General features: G+C 38.2%; 1 protein-coding gene across 1 annotated transcript; it reads right to left on the bottom strand.

The window, feature by feature from the left end:
- Nucleotides 1-18654: 18654 nt before the first annotated feature.
- LOC132005986 (small ribosomal subunit protein uS10-like) lies at nt 18655-19207 on the bottom strand. Its single transcript, XM_059383555.1, has one exon. The coding sequence runs from the start codon at nt 19067-19069 to the stop codon at nt 18710-18712; it is 360 nt and encodes a 119-aa protein (XP_059239538.1). The 5' UTR covers nt 19070-19207; the 3' UTR covers nt 18655-18709.
- Nucleotides 19208-19431: the final 224 nt, after the last annotated feature.

Below are 19431 nucleotides of genomic sequence, written 5' to 3'. Positions count from 1 at the left end.
TGGGTGGCTCAGTGAGTTAAGCCTCTGCCTTCAGGCTGGGGTCATGATCTCAGGGTCCTCAGATCAAGCCCTGCATAGGGCTCTCTGCTCAGCGGGGAGCCTGCTCCCCCTCCCACTCTCTGCCTGCCTCTCTGCCTACCTGTGATCTCTCTCTCTGTCAAATAAATAAATCTTTTTTTAAAAAAGGTTTTATTTATTTGGCAGAGATCACAAGTAGGCAGAGTGACAGGCAGAGAGAGAGGGGATGCAGGCTTCCTCCTGAGCAGAGAGCCCGATGTGGGACTCAATCCCAGGGCCCTGGGATCATGACCCGAGCTGAAGGCATGGGCTTAAACCCACTGAGCCATCCAGGTGTCCCAATAAATAAAATCTTTAAAAAAAAAAAAAAAAGATTTGGGGCACCTGGGTGACTCAGTGGGTTGAGCCTCTGCCTTCGGCTCGGGTCATGATCTCAGGGTCCTGGGATCGAGCCCCGCATTGGGCTCTCTGCTCAGCAGGGAGCCTCTTCTCCCTCTCTCTTTGCCTGCCTTTCTGCCTACTTGTGATCTCTCTCTCTCTCTCTGTCAAATAAATAAATAAAATATTTTTTAAAAAGATTTTATTTATTTGCTGGAGAGAGCGAGAGAGAGAGCACAAGCAGGGGAGGGGGGCAGGCAAAGGGAGAAGTAGGCTCCCAACTGAGCAGGGAGCCCGATGCCCCCGATGCAGGACTTGATCCCAGGACCTGGGATCATGACCTAAGGCGAAGGAAGAGGCTTAACTGACTGAGCCACCCTTGCATCCCCATCACCACACACAGTTAATAAATTTTTTTCTCGTGATGAGAATTTTTAAGATCTACTCTTAGCAACTTTCAAATACTGTGTACAATGAAATTATTAACTATATTCAACATGCTATACATTACTTCCCTAGGAGTTATTAATTTTATAACTGGAAGTTTGTACCTTTTGAGCACTCTCACCCATTTTGCCTTCCCAGCTTCCCACATCTGGAAGTTCAGTTTTTTTTATTTTTTTAAGATTTCCACATATAAGTGAGATTATGCAGTCTCTTTTTCTGTCTGACTTATTCCATTTAGCCCTCAATGTCCATCCATGTTGTTGCAAATGTCAGGGTGTCCTTCATGTCTTAAAAAAATAATAATTCCATGGGGCCCCTGGGTGGCTCAGTGGTTAAAGCCTCTGCCTTTGGCTCAGGTCATGATCCCAGGGTCCAGGGATCAAGCTCCGCATTGGGCTCTCTGCTCCCCAGGGAGCCTGCTTCCTCCTCTCTCTCTACCTGCCTCTCTGCCTACTTGTGATCTCAAGTCTGTCAAATAAATAAAAAAAGTCTTAAAAAAGTAATTCCAGTATAATTAACATTCGGTGTTAGTTAGTTTCAGGTGTACAATATAGTGATTCATCAGTTCTCTGCATTATTCCGTGCTCATCAAGATAAGTGTGTTCTTGGGATGCCGGGTGGCTCAGTTGCTTAAGCATCTGCCTTCAGCTCAGGTCATGATCCCAGAGTCCTGTGATAGGTACCATATCAGGTTCCTTGCTGAGCAGGGAGCCTGCTTCTCCCTCTGCCTTCCTCTCCCCACTGCTTTTGCGTGCACTCTCTCTCTCTAATAAATAAAAATTCTAAAAAAAATAATAATAAGTATGTTCTTAATCCCTTTCAACTATTTCACCCAACCCTTCACCCACCTCCCCTGTGGTAACCATTTGTTCTTTGTAGCTAAGGATCTGTTTTTTGGGGTGTCCCTTTTGTTTGTTTGTTTTGTTTCTTAAATTTCACATATGAGTGAAATCATAATGGTATTTGTCATTCTCTGACTGACTTATTTTACTTAGCTTTATACCCTCTAGATCTTTCCATGTTGTTGGAAATGGCAAAATTTCATTATTTTTTATGGCTGAGTAATATTTCATTGTGTGTGTCTTCTTTATCTATCAATGGACATTTCCATAATTTGGCTATTGTAAATAATGCTGCAGTAAACATAGGGGTGCATATATCTTTTTGAATTAGTGTTCTTTGGGTAAATACCCAGTAATGGAATTACTAAGTCATATGGTAATTCTAGTTCTGATTTTTCTTTTTAAAGATTTTATTCATTTATTTGACAGAGAGAGACAGCAAGAGAGGGAACACAAGGAGGGGGAGTGGGAGAGGGAGAAGCAGGCTTCCCGCCAAACAGGGAGCCCGAGTTGGGTGTTGATTACAGGACCCTGAGATCATGACCTGAGCTGAAGGCAGACGCTTAACAACTGAGCCATGTAGGCGCCCCTCTATTTCTTCTTTTTTTTTTCATTCCATATATAAAATGCCATATATCTAATTTTTTTTAAAGATTTTATTTATTTGTCAGAGAGAGAGAGAGGGAGAGAGAGCGAGCACAGGCAGACAGAATGGCAGGCAGAGGCAGAGGGAGAAGCAGGCTCCCTGCTGAGCAAGGAGCCCAGGACACTAGGATCATGACCTGAGCCGAAGGCAGCTGCCCAACCAACTGAGCCACCCAGGCGTCCCAGTTTTTAAAAAAGATTTATTTATTTACGAGAGAGAGAGAGAGAGAGAGAACAGACCTCCCTCCTCAGAGGGAGAAACAGAGGGAGAGACTCCTCAGGGGACTCCCACAGAGGGTAGAGTCCCACGCAGGGCTCAATCTCATGACCCTGAGATCATGACCTGAGCCAAAAATCAAGAGTTAGATGCCCACCCAACTGAATGACCCAGGAGCCTCTCTATTTCTAATTTTTTGAGGAACCTTCATACTGTTTTCCACCGTGACTGCACCCAGTGTGCCTTCTAGCCAATAGTGCCTAAGAGTTCCTTTGTCTCCACATCCTCACCAAAACTTGCTGTTTCTTGTGTTTTTCATTTTAGCCATTCTGATAGGTGTGAGATGATATCTCATTGTGGTTTTGAGCATCTTCATGTTCTGTTGGCCATCTATATGTATCTTCTTTGGAGAAATGTGTGTTCATGCCTTCTGCCTTTTTAAAAATTGGATTATTTGTTTTTTGGGTGTGAGTTTTATCAGTTCTTTATATATTTTGAATACTAACCCTTTATCAGATATGTCATTTGCAAATATCTTCTTCCATTTGATGGGTTGTCTTTTAGTTTCATTGTTTCTTTTCTGTATAGAAGTTTTTACTTTGATATAATAAATTACTATTTTTAAGATTTTATTTTATTTTTAAAAAAGGTCTTATTTATTTATTTGAGAGAGAGAGAGACAGAGCGAGAGAGCATGAGAGGGGAAGTCAGAGGGAGAAGCAGACTCCCCATGGAGCTAGGAGCCTACTGTGGGATTCTATCCCAGGATCCAGGATCATGACCTGAGCTGAAGGCAGTCGCTTAACCAACTGAGCCACCCAGACACCCTAAGACTTTATTTTTAAGCAATTTCTACACCCAGTTTGGAGCCCAAACTCACAACCCTGAGATCAAGAGCCACATTTTCCACTGACTGAGCCAGCCAGGTGCCCCAGTCACAATACATTATTCTTGCTTCTGTTTCCCTTGCCTCAGGAGACCTATCTAGAAAAATGTTGCTATGGGCAATGTCAGAGAAATTACGACCTGTGTTCTCTTTTAGGATTTTTGTGGTTTCAGGCTCACATTTAGGTCTTCAATCTATTTTGAATTTATTTTTGTGTGTGGTATAGGAAAGTGGCCCAATTTCATTCTGTTGCATATAGCTGTGCAGTTTTCCCAGTACCATTTGTTGAAGAAACTTTTTCCCGTTATATATTCTTGCCTCCTTTATCAAAGATTAATTGGCCATATAATTGTGGGTTTGTTTTTGGGTTCTCTGTTCTGTTCTATTGATCTGTCCGTGTTTCTGTTCTTAGGTCAGTACCATATTCTTTTGATTACTACGACTTTGTAGGGTATCTTGAAATCTGAGATTGTAATTCCTGCAATTTTGTTCTTTTTCAAGATTGCTTTGGCTATTTGGTGGTTTTGTTTGTTTGTTTTGTGGTTCCATACACATGGATTTAAGGATTATTTGTTCTAGTTCTGTGAGGATTGCTCTTGGTATTTTGATCACAATTGTGTTAAATCTGTAGATTGCTTTGGGTAGTATAGACATATTAATAGTATTTGTACTTCCAATCCATGAGCATGGATTCCAGTTTTCCATTTCTATCCTTCCATTTCCATCTTTCTATTTGTTTGTGTCAGCTTCAGTTTCTTTTATCAGTGTTTTATAGTTTTCACAGTATACATCTTTTACCTCCTTGGTTAAGGAGGTAAGTATTTTATTATTTTTGGTACAATTATAAATGGGACCATTTTTAAAATTTCTCTTTCTGCTGCTTCACTATTAGTGTTTGGAAATACAATAGATTTCTGTATTTTGATTTTGTGTCCTGTCACTTTACTGAATTCATGGATCAGTTCCAGCAGTTTTTTGATGGAGTCTTCCAGGTTTTCTATATATATTATCACATCATCTGCAAATAGTGAAAGATTTACTTCTTACCAATTTTTTAAATTTCTTTTTTGTTGTCTGATTGCTGTGGCTAGCACTTCTAGTACTATGTTTAAGAAAAATGTTGAGAGTGGACATCCTTATCTTGTTCCTGATCTTAGGGAAAAAGTTTTCAGTTTTTTCACTGTTGAGTATGACGTTAGTTGTGGGTTACTCATATTTGGCCCTTGTTATGTTGAGGTATGTTCCCCTTAAACCTACTTTGTTGAGGGTTTGTATCATGAATGAATGTTGTACTTTGTCAAATGCTTTTTTTTTTTTAAGATTTTATTTATTTATTTGACAGACAGAGATCACAAGTAGGCAGAGAGGCAGGCAGAGAGAGAGGAAGGGAAGCAGGCTCCCTGCTGAGCAGAGAGCCCGATGTGGGGCTTGATCCCAGGACCCTGGGATCATGACCTGAGCTGAAGGCAGGGACTTGAACCCACTGAGCCACCCATGTGCCCCTGTCAAATGCTTTTTATCTGTTGAAATGATCATAGGGTTTTTATCCTTCTCTTGTTGAATATAAATATTGAACCACCCTTGCATCCCAGGATTAGATCCCACTTGATAGTGGTAAATGACTCTTTTTAATGTATTGTTGGATTCAGTTTGCTAACATTTTTTTAAAAGGTTTTATTTATTTATTTGTCAGAGAGAGAGAGAGAGAGAGAGAGAGAGACAGAGGCACAGGCAGGCAGAGTGGCAGCAGAGGTAGAGGGAGAAGCAGGCTCCCTGCTTAGCAAGGAGCCCAATGTGGGACTCGATCCCAGGAGGCTGGGATCATGACCTGAGCCAAAGGCAGCCGCTTAACCGACTGAGCTACCCAGGCATCCTGGGTTTGCTAACATTTTATTGAGAGGTTTTGCCACTATGTTCATCAGAGATATTGGCCTATAGTTCCCTTATTTTGTAGTGTCTTTATCTGGTTTTGGTATCAGGGTAATGCTGGCTTCAAGAATGAATTTGGAAGCTTTACTTCCTGTTCTATTTTTTAGAATAGTTTGAGAATAGGTATTAATTCTTCTTTAAATGTTTGGTAGAATTTGCCTGTGAAGCTGTCTGGTCCCGGACTTCTGTTTGTTGGGAGTTTTTTGATAACTGATTTCAATTTCATTGCTAATAATTGGTCTGGTCAAATTTTTTATTTCTTCCTGATTCAATTTTGGGAGGTTATGTATTTCTAGGAATGTGTCCATTTCTCTGAGGTTTTCCAATTTGCTGACATAGAATTTTTCATAATCTCTTTTAATCTTTCTTTTATGTGGTATCAGTTATTTTTCCTCTTTCAATTCTAATTTTATTTGAATCCTCTTTATTTAAAAAAAATTCATGACTCTGGATAAAGGTTTATCAATTTTGTTGGTATTTTTAGTGAACCAGGGTGATCTGTTGCTTTTTTTAGTTTCTGTTTTGTTTATTTCTGGTCTAATCTTTATTATATTTTCTTCCTTCTCCTGGCTTTGGGTTTTGTTCATTTCATTGACAGCTGAGTAATATTCCTGTGTGTGTGTGTGTGTGTGTGTGTGTGTACACTACATCTTTCTTTTTGGTGTTTTTTAAAAAAAGATTTATTTATTTATTTGTGAGAGAGAGAGTGAGTGTGTGTGTGTGTGTGTGTGTACGCACAAGAGGGAGCAGACTCCCCACTGAGCCCAATGTGGGACTCCATCCCAGGACTCTGGAATCATGATCTGAGCTGAAGGCGGATGCCTAACCAACTGAGCCACCCAGGAGTCTCAAACTACATCTTTCCAAGAAGACATCCAGGTGGGTCATAGACACATTTAAAAGATGCTCAACATCATTATCAGGGAAATACAGGGCAGACAACATGATACTCATCTTCTTTATCCATTAGTCTATGGACATTTGGACTGTCTCCATAGTTTGACTGTTGACGATAATGCTGCTGTGAACATTAGTTTGACTTCCTCTTTGCTAATTTGTATACTTTTTATTTTTATTGTCTGATTGCTGGCTAGGACTTCCAGTACTGTGTTAAATAACAGAAATGAGAGTAGACATCCTTGTCTTGTTCCCAACAATAGGGGAAAGGCTTTCATTTTTTTTCCCCATTGAGGATGATATTAACTGTGTGTCTTTCATTTATGGCCTTTATGATGTTGAGGTATGTTACACCTATCCCTACTTGAGGGTTTTCATCAAGAATGGATGCTACAGGGGCACCTGGGTGACAGTGAGTTAAAGCCTGTCTTCAGCTCAGGTCATGATCCCAGGGTCCTGGGATCAAGCTCCGCATTGGGCTCCCTGCTCTGTGGGGAGCCTGTTTCCTCCTCTCTCTCTGTCTGTCTCTCTGCCTATTTGTGATCTCTGTCTGTCAAATAAATACATTTAAAAAAAATGGATGCTACATTTTGTCAAATGCTTTTTTTGCATCTATTGACAGGATTGTATGGTTCTTATCTTTTTATTAATGTGGTATGTCACGTTGATTGATTTGCAAATATTGAACCACCCCTGTAGCCCCAGAATAAATCCCACTTGATTGTGGTGAATAATTGTTTTAATGTACTGTTGGATTCAGCTTCCTAGTATTTTATTGAGAATTTTTGCATCAAATTCACTAGGGATACTGGCCTGTAATTCTCCTTTTTAGAGGGGTCTTTGTCTGGTTTTGGGATCAAGGTAATGGTGGCTTCATAGAATGAGTTTGGAAGTTTTCTTTCCATTTCTATCTTTTGGAACAGTTTGCGAAGAATAGATATTAACTCTTCTTTAAATGTTTGGTAGAATTCTCCAGGGAAACCATTAAGCGCTGGGCTTTTGTTTCTTGGGAGAGTCTTTAAAAAAAAGATTTTATTTATTTATTTGACAGAGAGAGATCACAAGTAGGCAGAGAGGCAGGCAGAGGGGGAGGGGGAAGCAGGCCCCCTGCTGAGCAGAGAGCCCAGTGTGGGGCTCGATCCCATGACCCTGAAATCATGACCTGAGGTGAAGGCAGAGGCTTAACCCACTAAGCCACCCAGGTGCCCCTTGGGAGATTTTTGATTACTGTTTGAATTTCTTTCCTGGTTTTGGGTCTGTTGAAATTTCATGGTGCCCCATGGTTCTGGATTTTTTCTAAGAACTTTCTTATTTACTTTTGCATTTTTATTTAATACACCTGATTAAATTGGGGTACCTGGGTGGCTCAGTTGGTTAAGTGTCTGCCTTCAGCTCAGGTCATGATCTCAGAGTACTGGAATCCATCCCTGAAGCAGGGAGTCTGCTTATCCCTCTCCTTATGCCCCTCCCCCAGCTCGTGCTCTATCTCTCAAATAAATAAAATCTTAAAAAATAAATTAATTAAAGGGGGCGCCTAGCTGGCTCAGATGATTGAAAGTCTGCCTTTGGCTCAGGTCATGATCTCAGGGTCCTGGGATCAAGTCCCACACTGGGCTCCATGCTCAGCAGTGAGTCTATTTCTTCCTAACCCTCTGCCCCCCCCCCACCTGCTTGTTGTGCTCTCTCTCAAATAAATAAAATCTTTAAAAAATAATATAAAGAACATATGAGACAACTTCACTCCTAAGTTGCATCAGGAAATTAATGCTGTAATACTCTGGAATTAATAGCTGTAAATATGGGGCACCTGGGTGGCTCAGTGAGTTAAAGCCTCTGCCTTCGGCTCAGGTCATGATCCCAGCGTCCTGGGATCGAGCCCCGCATCGGGCTTTCTGCTCAGCAGAGAGCCTGCTTCCTCCTCTCTCTCTGCCTGCCTCTGCCTACTTGTGATCTCTGTCTGTCAAATAAAAAAATAATAAAATCTTTAAAATAAATAAATAAAATTTTGGAAAAAATAAAATAAAATAGCTGTAAATATATAATGAGAATATAGCTCATTGCTGAAGAAGTAGAAAAAGGTATGATGCAGTTTGTAGTTAAGTCCAAATAACAGGTATTCTGTAATCTACACTTCTTCTTTATTAGAAATTATCAAAAGGGTAACAGGAGGAAAACTGCCCATTAAACTTCCCTATCTTGTCATTATGAAAACTTACAAACACAGAAAAGTTGAAAAGGATAATGAACATGCATTTACCATCCAACCCCCACCCAGTTTAAAAGCTAACAGTTTGTTATATTTGCATTATCTTCCTGTAATTTTCTACATAATCATAATATAAGCACACCTTCTAAAATATGTCAAATGATGCCTGTTCAAATTTTCCCAGTTGTCCCAAGACTGACTTTAATAGCTATTTTTCTTTTTATCTAGAGTCAAGTCTAGGTTTATAAATTACATTTAGTTGATATGTCTCTTTTAGTCTAATTTGGTTCTCTACCTTTATTCCTTTTTTCCATGATGCTGGGTTTTTCTTCTTAGAGTCCATGCTTAGAGTTGTCTTATAGGGTGTTCCATATTTTGGATTGTTGCGCTTGTTTCCTAATGTTGCCGTTTAACTTATTCTGCCATCTACATTAGAAGTTAAGTGTAGAGGGGCGCCTTTGTGGCTCAGTGGGTTAAAGCCCCTGCCTTTAGCTCAGGTCATGATCCTGGGGTCCTGGGATCAAGCCCCGCATTGGGCTCTCTGCTCTGTGGGGAGCCTGCTTTCTCCTTCTCTCTCTGCCTGCCTCTCTGCCTGCTTGTGATCTCTGTCAAATTAAAAAAAAAAATTATGAAAATTAAAAAAAAATTAAGTGTAGAGAAAAGATTGAGTTTGGGCTAAATAATTTTGTAAGACTATTTCATAAATATGTTAAATATTTTGTATTGTCATATATTAAGAGGCACATATTGATACCATGAGGCTAAATTTGATCATATGGTTAAGGTGATGACTGTCAAATTGTGTGTGTGTGTGTGTGTGTGTGTGTGTTTTAAAGATTTTATTTACTGGGGCACCTGGCTGGCTAAGTTGTTAAGCATCTGCCTTCGGCTCAGATCATGATCCCAGATCCTGGGATCGAGCATCTGCATCTTTTTTTTTTTTTTAAGATTTTATTTATTTATTTGACAGGTTTTTTAAAAAAAATATTTTAAAAATTTATTTGACAGAGAGAGACACACAGTGAGAGAGGAAACACAAGTAGTAGGAGTGGAAGAGAGAGAAGCAGGCTTCCTGCTGAGCAGGGAGCCTGATGCGGAGCTCAGGCTAATTTTTAATCCTTACAATTAGAAAGTAATTCTAACCCCCTCTTGGAAATTTACATTTTGTTTTATTCAAAGGGAATACCAGAGTTGAAATAGGATAGCATTCAGATATGAGTGATAATGTTGCTATATATCGAAACCTGCAGGAGGTGATCAAAGTCGTTTTTGGAAAGTCATCTTGTGGGAAGTTAGTACTCTCTAATAAATGCAGGAAATGAGAATTTAGGGCCAGAATTTTCATTTGCATAACAGTCACTGTCTAGCAATTGATTATTGCCCCACATGATTACTCTTATAATCCTAGTTTTAATACAGTGTCTTTCACATAGTGGAGAGTTGATAAGCTGTCAAAGCAGTCCAAGCTTAAGAATCTAGGAAAGGAACAGATTACCCTAAATCCAGCAGAAGGAAACCATTCATACAGTTAGAAGTTAATGGAGGAAGAATAAAACATCTATTTTCTGTGGAAAAAACACTGATCTAAACTAGACTTACAGGTTTGATCAATGTAAAGATGAGAAATACAACAGCTTTAATAAGGTGGGATACATATATTTATGGAGAGTTTTAAAATAGCATGGTAATACTACGTATATAAAATATTTTTTTCAAATTGACAAAGTAGAAATTGGCCTGCTCTAATAAATATAGTGGGAAAATGAAAATTTGGCTCAAAATCTCTCTTTAAAAAAAAACAAATAGGAATACTTGGGTGGCTCAGTGGATTAAAGCTTCTGCTTTAATAATGCAATGGGTCATGGGCTCAGGGTTCTGGGATCCACAGTAAAGTATGTCACAATAAAGAGAATCAAATGAATTTTTTGGCTTCCCAGTGTGTATAAAAGTTATGTTTACACACACTGTAGTATGTTAAATGTGTGATAGCATTGTGTAAGCAAATATACATACCTTAATGAACACCTTATTGCTAAAAAATGCTAATCATTATCTGAGCTTTCAGTGAGTCATAATCACTAATGACAGATCACTATGACAAATATAATAATAATGAAAATTTTGATATATTGTAAGAATTACCAGAGTATAACACAGAGACACAAAGTGAGCAAATACTGTTGGAAAAATTTTTTGCCACAAACTTTTGATTTGTAAAGAATGCCTGATCTGGGGCACCTGGGTGGCTCAGTCAGTTAAGCGGCTGCCTTCAGCTCAGGTCATAATCCCAGCGTCCTGGGATCTAGTCCCACATAGGGCTCCCTGCTCAGCAGAGAGCCTGCTTCTCCCTCTCCCTCTGCCTGCTGCTCTGCCTACTTGTGCTCTCTATCTCTCTGTCAAATAAATAAATAAAATCTTTAAAAAAAAATAGAATGCCTGATCTGCAAAGCTCAATAAAATGAGGTATGCCTGTAATCCCACAAAAAGGATAAACTTCTGAAAACTTTGCTGAGACAGACTGTAATAAAACTGCTGAAAATCAAAGGAAAAAAAATCTCGAGAGCTTTTAATGGAATACTGATGCATTACATGTAGAAGAACAATAACTTTAATAACACAATTTCTCATCAGAAAAACAGCATGCTACGGGTAGGTGGAACAACATTTTTAAAGTACTTTAAGGAAACCCCTGTCAATCTCATATTCTTTTTAGTGAAAATATTCAGGGTCATGAGATAGAGCCCTGCACTCTTGGGCTCCACCTTGGCTATGCAGCCTGTTCAAAATTTTCTCTCCCTCTCCTTCTGTGCCTCCCATACCTACCCCCCAACCTCCTCACTCCCCATTTGTGTTTTCTCTCTCAAATAAATAAAATCTTAAAAATAAATAAATAAATACAAGTTTCCACACAGAAAAACAAATAAAATGAGAAGTTGACCAATAGACTTGAGAAAATATTTGTAAACCATCTACATGGATAAGGAATTAATATCTAAAATATAAGGAACTCATACAACTCAATAGCAGATAACCTCAAACAGCAAAAATCTCAATAGTAAAAAATAGTCAAAGGACTTGACTAAATACCTTTCCAAAGAAGACATACAAATAGCCAGCATGTACATGAAAAGGTGCTCAACATCACTAATCATCAGGAAAATGCAAATTAAAATCAGTATTAGATATCACCACATACCTGTTAGAAAAGTATTATCAGAGAGACAAGACTTAACAGTGTTGGTGATGACGTGGAACAGAGGGATCCCTTGTACATCATTGGTGGGAATGTAAATTGGTATAGCTACTATGGAAAACAATATAGAAATGCATCAGAAAAGTAAAAATAGTATTATATGATCCAGCAATTCCATTTCTGGGTGTATATCCAAAGGAAATAATATAAAGATCTCAAAGAGATCTGCACTGCCACGTTCACTGCAGCAGTAGTAACAATAACCAAGATACAGAAAAAAATCTAAGTAGACCTCTGTAGATGAATATATTAAGAAGATGTGGTATATGTATATACTCGTAAATACAATGGAGTGGTATTCAGCCATGAGAAAAGAATTTCTGCCATTTTTGGCAACATGGATGGACCCTGAGTGCATTATGCAAGTGAAATAAGTCAGAGAAAGAAAAATACTGTATGATCTCACTTATATGTAGAATTGAAAAATGCCAAACTCAGAAACAGAGTGAGAATGGTGGTTGCCAGGGGCTTAGGGATGGGAAAAGTGGGGAGATATTCATCAAAGGGTCCAAATTTTTAGATAAAAGATGAATATGTTTTGGGAAGCTAATGTAAGCGTGACTACAGTTAATACTGAGTTATATAATTGATATTTGCTAAGGAAGTAGATTGTTTTCACCACACCCCTAAAAAGGTAATTATATGGAATGATGGAGGTGTCAATTAACCCTCTGTGGTAATCATTTCATATATATATATCAAATAATTGCATTGTATACCTTATCCAATGTTATATGTCAGTAAAGGTGGGGATATATATGTATATGTAAAATAAATGCACAAAGCAAAAATTGATAAACTGAAAGAAGTAAATAAATCTACAATTAATGTGGAAGATTTTAACATTTATCTCTTACCTATTGATAGATCAACAGACAAGAGATCAAGGTACAGAAGTCTTCAATGCCATCTAAACGACATCTGTAGATTGACAGCAGAGTATGTATTCTTTACAGTTGCATGTGGAATATTCACCATGATAAACAATATTCTGGATAAACTAAATCTTCATAAATGTAAAAGAACTAAAATCATGCCAAGCATTTTCCTTACTAGAATTGAATTAAATTAGAAAAAAGTATCAAAGATATTTAGCAAGTCCACAAATACTTAAAAATTAAACAACTGACATGTAATCAACCCATGAGTCAAACAGGAAGTCTCAAATGAAATTGGAGGATATTTTCAACTGAACAAAAGTGGAAATACACGATACTTATTAATTTATAAGATATAGCCACAGCAAGTACCAAGAGGGAAATTCTTTTTTTTTTTTTTAAGATTTTATTAATTTGTTAGAGAGAGCGAGAGAGGCACGAACAGGGGGAGTGGCAGGCAGAGGGAGGTGCCTGACACGGGACTTGATCCCGGGGTCCTGGGATCATAACCTAAGTGAAGGCAGACATTTAATGGACTGGGCTGCCCAGGCATCTCCCAAGAGGGAAATTTTTAGCAACCAAATGGGTTGGTATCAGAGTAAGTGTAATATGGTCAAGATCTTCACCACCATCCAGGCTAACCAGTCCACACTCTTTTCTATGGTGAATATAGAGGGCAAATGAGCAGTAAAGAGGTATTCCTACCTCTCCCAGCCAGTTAGGTATAAAAAGGAGGCTGGTAGGGTGCCAGCACTACCATTCACACATAATAGGAGGACTCCTCCATCCCCCTGTCAGTGGAGACTGAATCTCTCACCTGCACAAGATGGCACACCCCCTTCCCATGTGAGTGGAGTCAGAGAATGCCAGCTTAAACAAGGTTTAAATATGATTTAAATCTTAACACAAAATTTTCACACTTCAACTAAAAATTTATCATGATACCAAGTACCAGGAAAATCTCAAAATGAGTGAAAAAAAGATATTCAAAAGTGTATCAAGATGACAGAGATGTTAGAATTGTCTCATAAATACCTCAAACTTCATAAAAATGCCTGAAACAAAAGAAAAAATCTCAGAAAAGAAATGTGAAGTCCAGAAAAGAAAACAGAAGATGTAAAAAAGAAACAAAGGAAAATTAACTGAAAAGTATGATAATGGAAATAAACTTAATAGATGTGCTAACAGCATAAATGGAGGAGACACAGAAAGGAATCAGAACAACAAAAATTACCCAATATGAACAACAGAAAATAAACTGAAAAAAGAGTCAAAGAAAACTCAGGAACCTGTGAGATTAATACAAGATCTAACATTCCTAACATTGAAGTCCTGGAAGGAAAAAATATGGATTGAAAAAGTCCTCAAAGAAATAATGACTGAAAATTCCCCCAATTTGGCAAAGACTATAAACAGACTCAAGATACTGAGTAACAAGACTCCTCTCCAACCCCCACCCCCAGTCAATATCATGGTATATCACAGTCAAACTTCTGAAAACTAAGGACTAAATAAAAATCTTGAAAGTAAGAGAAATACCACCTTACATTTGGAGGGGGAAATCCAAACAAAACAGATTTCTCATAAGAAACCATAGAGGCCAGAAGAAGTGGTACATTTTAAAGCAGTGAAGGAATGAATTCCAAATTCCAAATCCTCTATCCAGCAAAAACAAAATCAAATACAAAAAAACCCCAAACAGAAAAATATATACCTATATCTATCTATCTATTTATCTCATTCAAGCATAAAGGGAACCAGTATCATCAGTCATTAGGAAAATGCAAATCAAAACCACAATGAGACAACCACTTTATAACCACTGAAATGGCTATAATTAAAAAAAAAAAAAAGAAAATAATCAATGGCAAGGATGTGGAGAAACTCTTAAATGGTGAAGCTGTAGAAAACATGGCAGTTCCTCCAAAAAATTAAATATATAATTATCATACAGTACAACAATTACAAATGAATTTAAAGTAGGGATTAGAACAGATAGGTTTTTTTTTAAGATTTTATTTATTTATTTGACAGAGATCACAAGTAGGCAGAGAGGCAGGCAGAGAGAGAGAGGAGGAAGCAGGCTCCATGCGGAGCAGAGAGCCCGACGCGGGGCTTGATCCCAGGATCCTGGGATCATGACCTGAGTCAAAGGCAGAGGCTTTAATCCACTGAGGCGCCCCTAGAACAGATACTTTTATGTCAATGTTCATGGCAGCATTATTCTTTTTTTTTTTTAATATGATAGTTTTTTTTTTTTTAAGATTTTATTTATTTGTCACAGAGAGAGAGAGCGAGAGCGAGCACAGGCAGACAGAGTGGCAGGCAGAGTCAGAGGGAGAAGCAGGCTCCCTGCAGAGCAAGGAGCCTGATGTGGGACTCGATCCCAGGGCACTGGGATCATGACCTGAGCCGAAGGCAGCTGTTTAACCAACTGAGCCACCCAGGCGTCCCGGCAGCATTATTCTTAGTAGCTAAAAGGTAGAAGCAACCCAGATGTCAATTATTGGATGAATGGGAAAATAAAATGTGGTATATACATACAATGGATGTGTTATTTAACCTTTAGTAGGAATTAAGTTCTGACACATGCAACATGGATGAAGGTCGGAAATACTGTGCTAGGTGAAAGAAGCCAGACACAAATGGACAAATATATGATTCCATGATATGAGGTACCTGGAACAGTCAAGTTCATAGAGAAAGAAGGTAGAATAGTAGTTACCACGGGCTGGGAGGAAATGGTAATAGGGAGTTAACGTTTGATGGATACCAAGTTTCAGTTAGGGATGCTGAAATATTGGAGATGGATAGCGGTGATGGTGGCAAAACAGTGTGAATATATTTAATGCCACTGAATTGTACACTTAAAAATTGTTAAAGTGGTAAATCTTACATTGAGTATATTTTGCCACAATTAAAAAAATATTTTAAAAAATATGCTGTCACCAAGAAACACACTTCAGATATAAAGATACAGGAAAGTTGAAAGTAATAGAACAGAAAGGGTATATCATGCAAACATTAATCAAAGAAAACCATGAGTGGCCTATCTTAAAAATATACTTCTAAATAATCCATGGGTCAAAGAGGAAGTCTCAAAAACATGTTGAACTGTTATGGTTTGGGAACCTAATTTTGGAAATAAATGCTACATATGTAAATTGGTATATGGTAAAAACCAATATTTATTTTAGTGAATGATAACCAAAGATACTTACCTGAATTTTAAAAATGAGATGTCAGTGAAAATCGTATTTTCATCAGAAAGAATACTCTCTATTGATAAATAAGTGAACCATATGCAGTTGTAAAATACTGCTTTGGTATTTAATTTTTCTAAGTAAGAAAATTTGAAATTATTCATAGAAAAAAGACATTGAAATGAATGAAAATAGGGGCGCCTGGGTGGCTCAGTGGGTTAAGCCGCTGCCTTCGGCTCAGGTCATGATCTCAGGGTCCTGGGATCGAGTCCCGCATCGGGCTCTCTGCTCAGCAGGGAGCCTGCTTCCCTCTCTCTCTCTCTGCCTGCCTCTCCATCTACTTGTGATTTCTCTCTGTCAAATAAATAAATAAAATCTTAAAAAAAAAAAAGAAATGAATGAAAATAAAACTGAATGAAAATTAAGAAAACAATGTATCAAAATTTGTAGGAGGCAGATGAAGCAGGATAAAGAGAAATTCATAGCACTAGTGCATATATTAGAAAAGAGGAAAATTCTCAAATTGTTAATTTAACTTCCCAAAACAGGACCTAGAATGGAAAATAATGGAAAATAAACAGAAGAAAGAACAAATCAGGGTAAGAACAGAAATCAATGAAATTGAAAACACAGAGGCACTTGGGTACCTCAGTGGGTTTAAGCCTCTGCCTTCACCTCAGGTCATGATTTCAGGGTCATGGGAACAAGTCCTGCATTGGCTCTCTGATCAGCAGGGAGCCTGCTTCCCTCTCTCTTTTTCTGCCTGCCTCTCTGCCTACTTGTGATCACTCTCTCTGTCAAATAAATAAATAAAAAATCTTAAAAAAAAAAAAAAAAGAAGAAGAAGAAAGAAAACTCACTTAAAAAAAAAAGGGGGGTGCCTGGTGGCTCAGTGGGTTAAGACTCTGCCTTCCACTCAGGTCATGATCTCGGGGTCCTGGGATTGAGACCCATATCAGGTTCTCTGCTCAGCAGGGAGCCTGCTTCCCCCCCACCCCCGCCTGCCTCTCTGCCTACTTGTGATCTCTGTCAAATAAATAAATAAAATCTTTAAAGTTAAAAAAAGAAAGAAAGAAAGAAAACATCAAAACAATAGGATGGGGCACCTGTGTGGCTCAGTCATTAAGCATCTGCCTTCGTCGGCTCAGGTCATGATCCCAGGGTCTTGGGATCAAGCCCCGCACTGGGCTCCCAGCTCTGCAGGAAGCCTGTTTCTCCCTCTCACCTCCACCTGCTTGTGTTCTCTCTGTCAAATAAATAAGTAAAATCATATATATATATATATATATATATATATATATATATATATATATACTAATACTAAAAAGGTGTCTTCAAAAAAACAATAGGAAAAATCACTGAGATTAAGAGCTGGTTCTTTGGGAAGATCAATAAAATTGACAAACTTCTAGAAACAACACCACCACCAAAAAAACCCAAAAGACACAGATTACCAATACCCATGTGAAATAGCAGATATCACTACATTGCAGACATCGAAAGGATAAGAGAATACTGATTAACAATTCTACACATAAATATGACAACTTAGATGAACTTGAATCACAAAACTACCACAATGTACCCAATATGAAATAATGTGAATGGCCAAAATACTGTTAAGGAAATTTAATCTGTAATCTATAACACATTCACCAAAAAGAAACCTCCAGGGTCAGATAATTTCATTTGAGAATTTTGCCAAATGTTTAAAGAACACAGTCTCTTCCAGAAAACAGAATACTGGTATTACCTTGATGCTGAAGGCACAGACAGTATAAAAGAAAAAATACACAGTCCGCTATATATTATGAATATAGACACACAAAAATATCCTTAAACATTAACAAAGAGAATTCAGTATTATGTAAAAAGAATTTTACATGACCAAATGGTGTTTACTCCAGGGATTCAATGCTGGTTCAATATTTGAAAATCAGTTAAGGTAATCTACCATTTCAACAAACTAAAGAAGGAAAAAAAATCACAAATCAACATTTGGCCAAATTCAACTCTGATTCATGGTAAAAACTCAGAAAAACAGGAATAGAGGGAAAAGTCTTCAAACTGATAAAAAGTATCTACAGAAAAAATCACAGCTAGTATTATACTTAAAGGTGTAATAGTAAATCCTTTTGCTTGAAGATCAGGAAGCAAGAATTTCTCCTCTCACTATTCTTGACATAATCCTTAAGTTCTTGTGTATGCAATAGGGGGAAAGAAAGGCAATAAAAGGCCTATATAGGAAATAAAACTGTCCTGTTTACGGATAACATAATTATCCATGTAGAAAAATTCAATTAGTCTTTAAATTTCTAGAACTAAAAACTGAGTTCAGAAAGTCACAAAGTAGAAGACAAACATAGAAAAATCAGTTGTATTTCTATATGTTGGCAATGGACACTAAAATTAAAAAAATATATAGTACTCATCGTCACTCAAAAATACATAGTAATGTAACACAAAACATATATAGGACTTTTATTGCTGAAAACTATACAACGATGATGAAAGAAATAGAAGATCAAAATATGTATACACAGTGTGTTCATGGGTTGGAAGACAGTAAAGATGTTAATTTACTCCAAACTCTGGTATAGAGGTTTAAATGCAATTCCTATCCAAATCCAGCAAGATTTTTTTTTTGTAAATGTATTATTGCTGGTATAACAAATGGCTTAAAACACAAATTTATTATTTTATAGTTTTATATGTTTTTATATGTTAGAAGTCCAGCATGGGTCTCACTGGGCTAAAAGCAAGGTGTAGGCAGGCTGCACTCCTTTATGGCCTTTTAGAAGCTCACAGAGGACCTTCTATCTTCTCTATTCTCCTCCTCTTTTTTCTAGTTCTTCTTCTTCTTTTTTTTTTTTTTTAACAACAGATTATCAATTTATTAAAAAGGTTGATTTAAGCATCTGCAATGGTGACTTCAACCTCAACTCCTGGCTCAATACTGATGGATGTAATCTGCTTAACAATCTCAGAAGGACTGTGCAAATCAATGAGCCGCTTGTGGATCCTCATTTGAAACTGATCCCAAGTCTTAGAGCCTTCACCACAAGGAGTTTTTCTTGTAGTGATTCTCAGAGTCTTGGTAGGCATCCGAACTGGTCCTTTCACTTTCAGATTCTTTTCCTTGGCGCCCCTGATCAAATCAGCACATACCTTTTCCAAAGATTTTACGTTGCGGCTGGTGAGAGTTATTCTAATTCGGTGAATCGCCACCTCCGGTTCCACGGGTGTCTTCCCGGTGTCTTTAAAAGCCATGGCTGCGGCGCGGCTTCCTGACCGACTTGTTCCTCGGTGAGAGCGAACAGCGGTGAGTCAGGAGCAGAAGCAGGGCCACCAAAGGACCGCCGAACCTGCGACCGCGTCTTCCTCAAAGAGCTCTAGTTCTTCTTCTTATTGTTATTTCCAGCTTCTAGAGGCTGCCTGCCTGCATTCTTTGGTGCATTGCCCTCTTGGTCTCCATCGTCCAAGCAGGCAACAACAGATAGAGTCCTTCTCAAAATGCATCATTCTAACTTCCTCTTCTGTCTTTTCCATCTTTAAAAAGACCTTTGTGGGCGCCTGGGTGGCTCAGTGATTGGGCCGCTGCCTTCGGCTCAGGTCATGATCTCAGGGTCCTG

Source organism: Mustela nigripes, chromosome 17 (genome assembly GCF_022355385.1).
Source record: "Mustela nigripes isolate SB6536 chromosome 17, MUSNIG.SB6536, whole genome shotgun sequence".
In the NCBI taxonomy this organism is placed as follows: domain Eukaryota; kingdom Metazoa; phylum Chordata; class Mammalia; order Carnivora; family Mustelidae; genus Mustela; species Mustela nigripes.
The sequence above is the reverse complement of the archived record's forward strand: the minus strand, read 5'-3'. Positions and strand labels throughout refer to the sequence as shown.

Coding starts and splice junctions, on each gene's coding strand:
- LOC132005986 (XM_059383555.1), bottom strand. CDS start 19,069: ATGGCTTTTAAAGACACCGGGAAGACACCCGTGGAACCGGAGGTGGCG.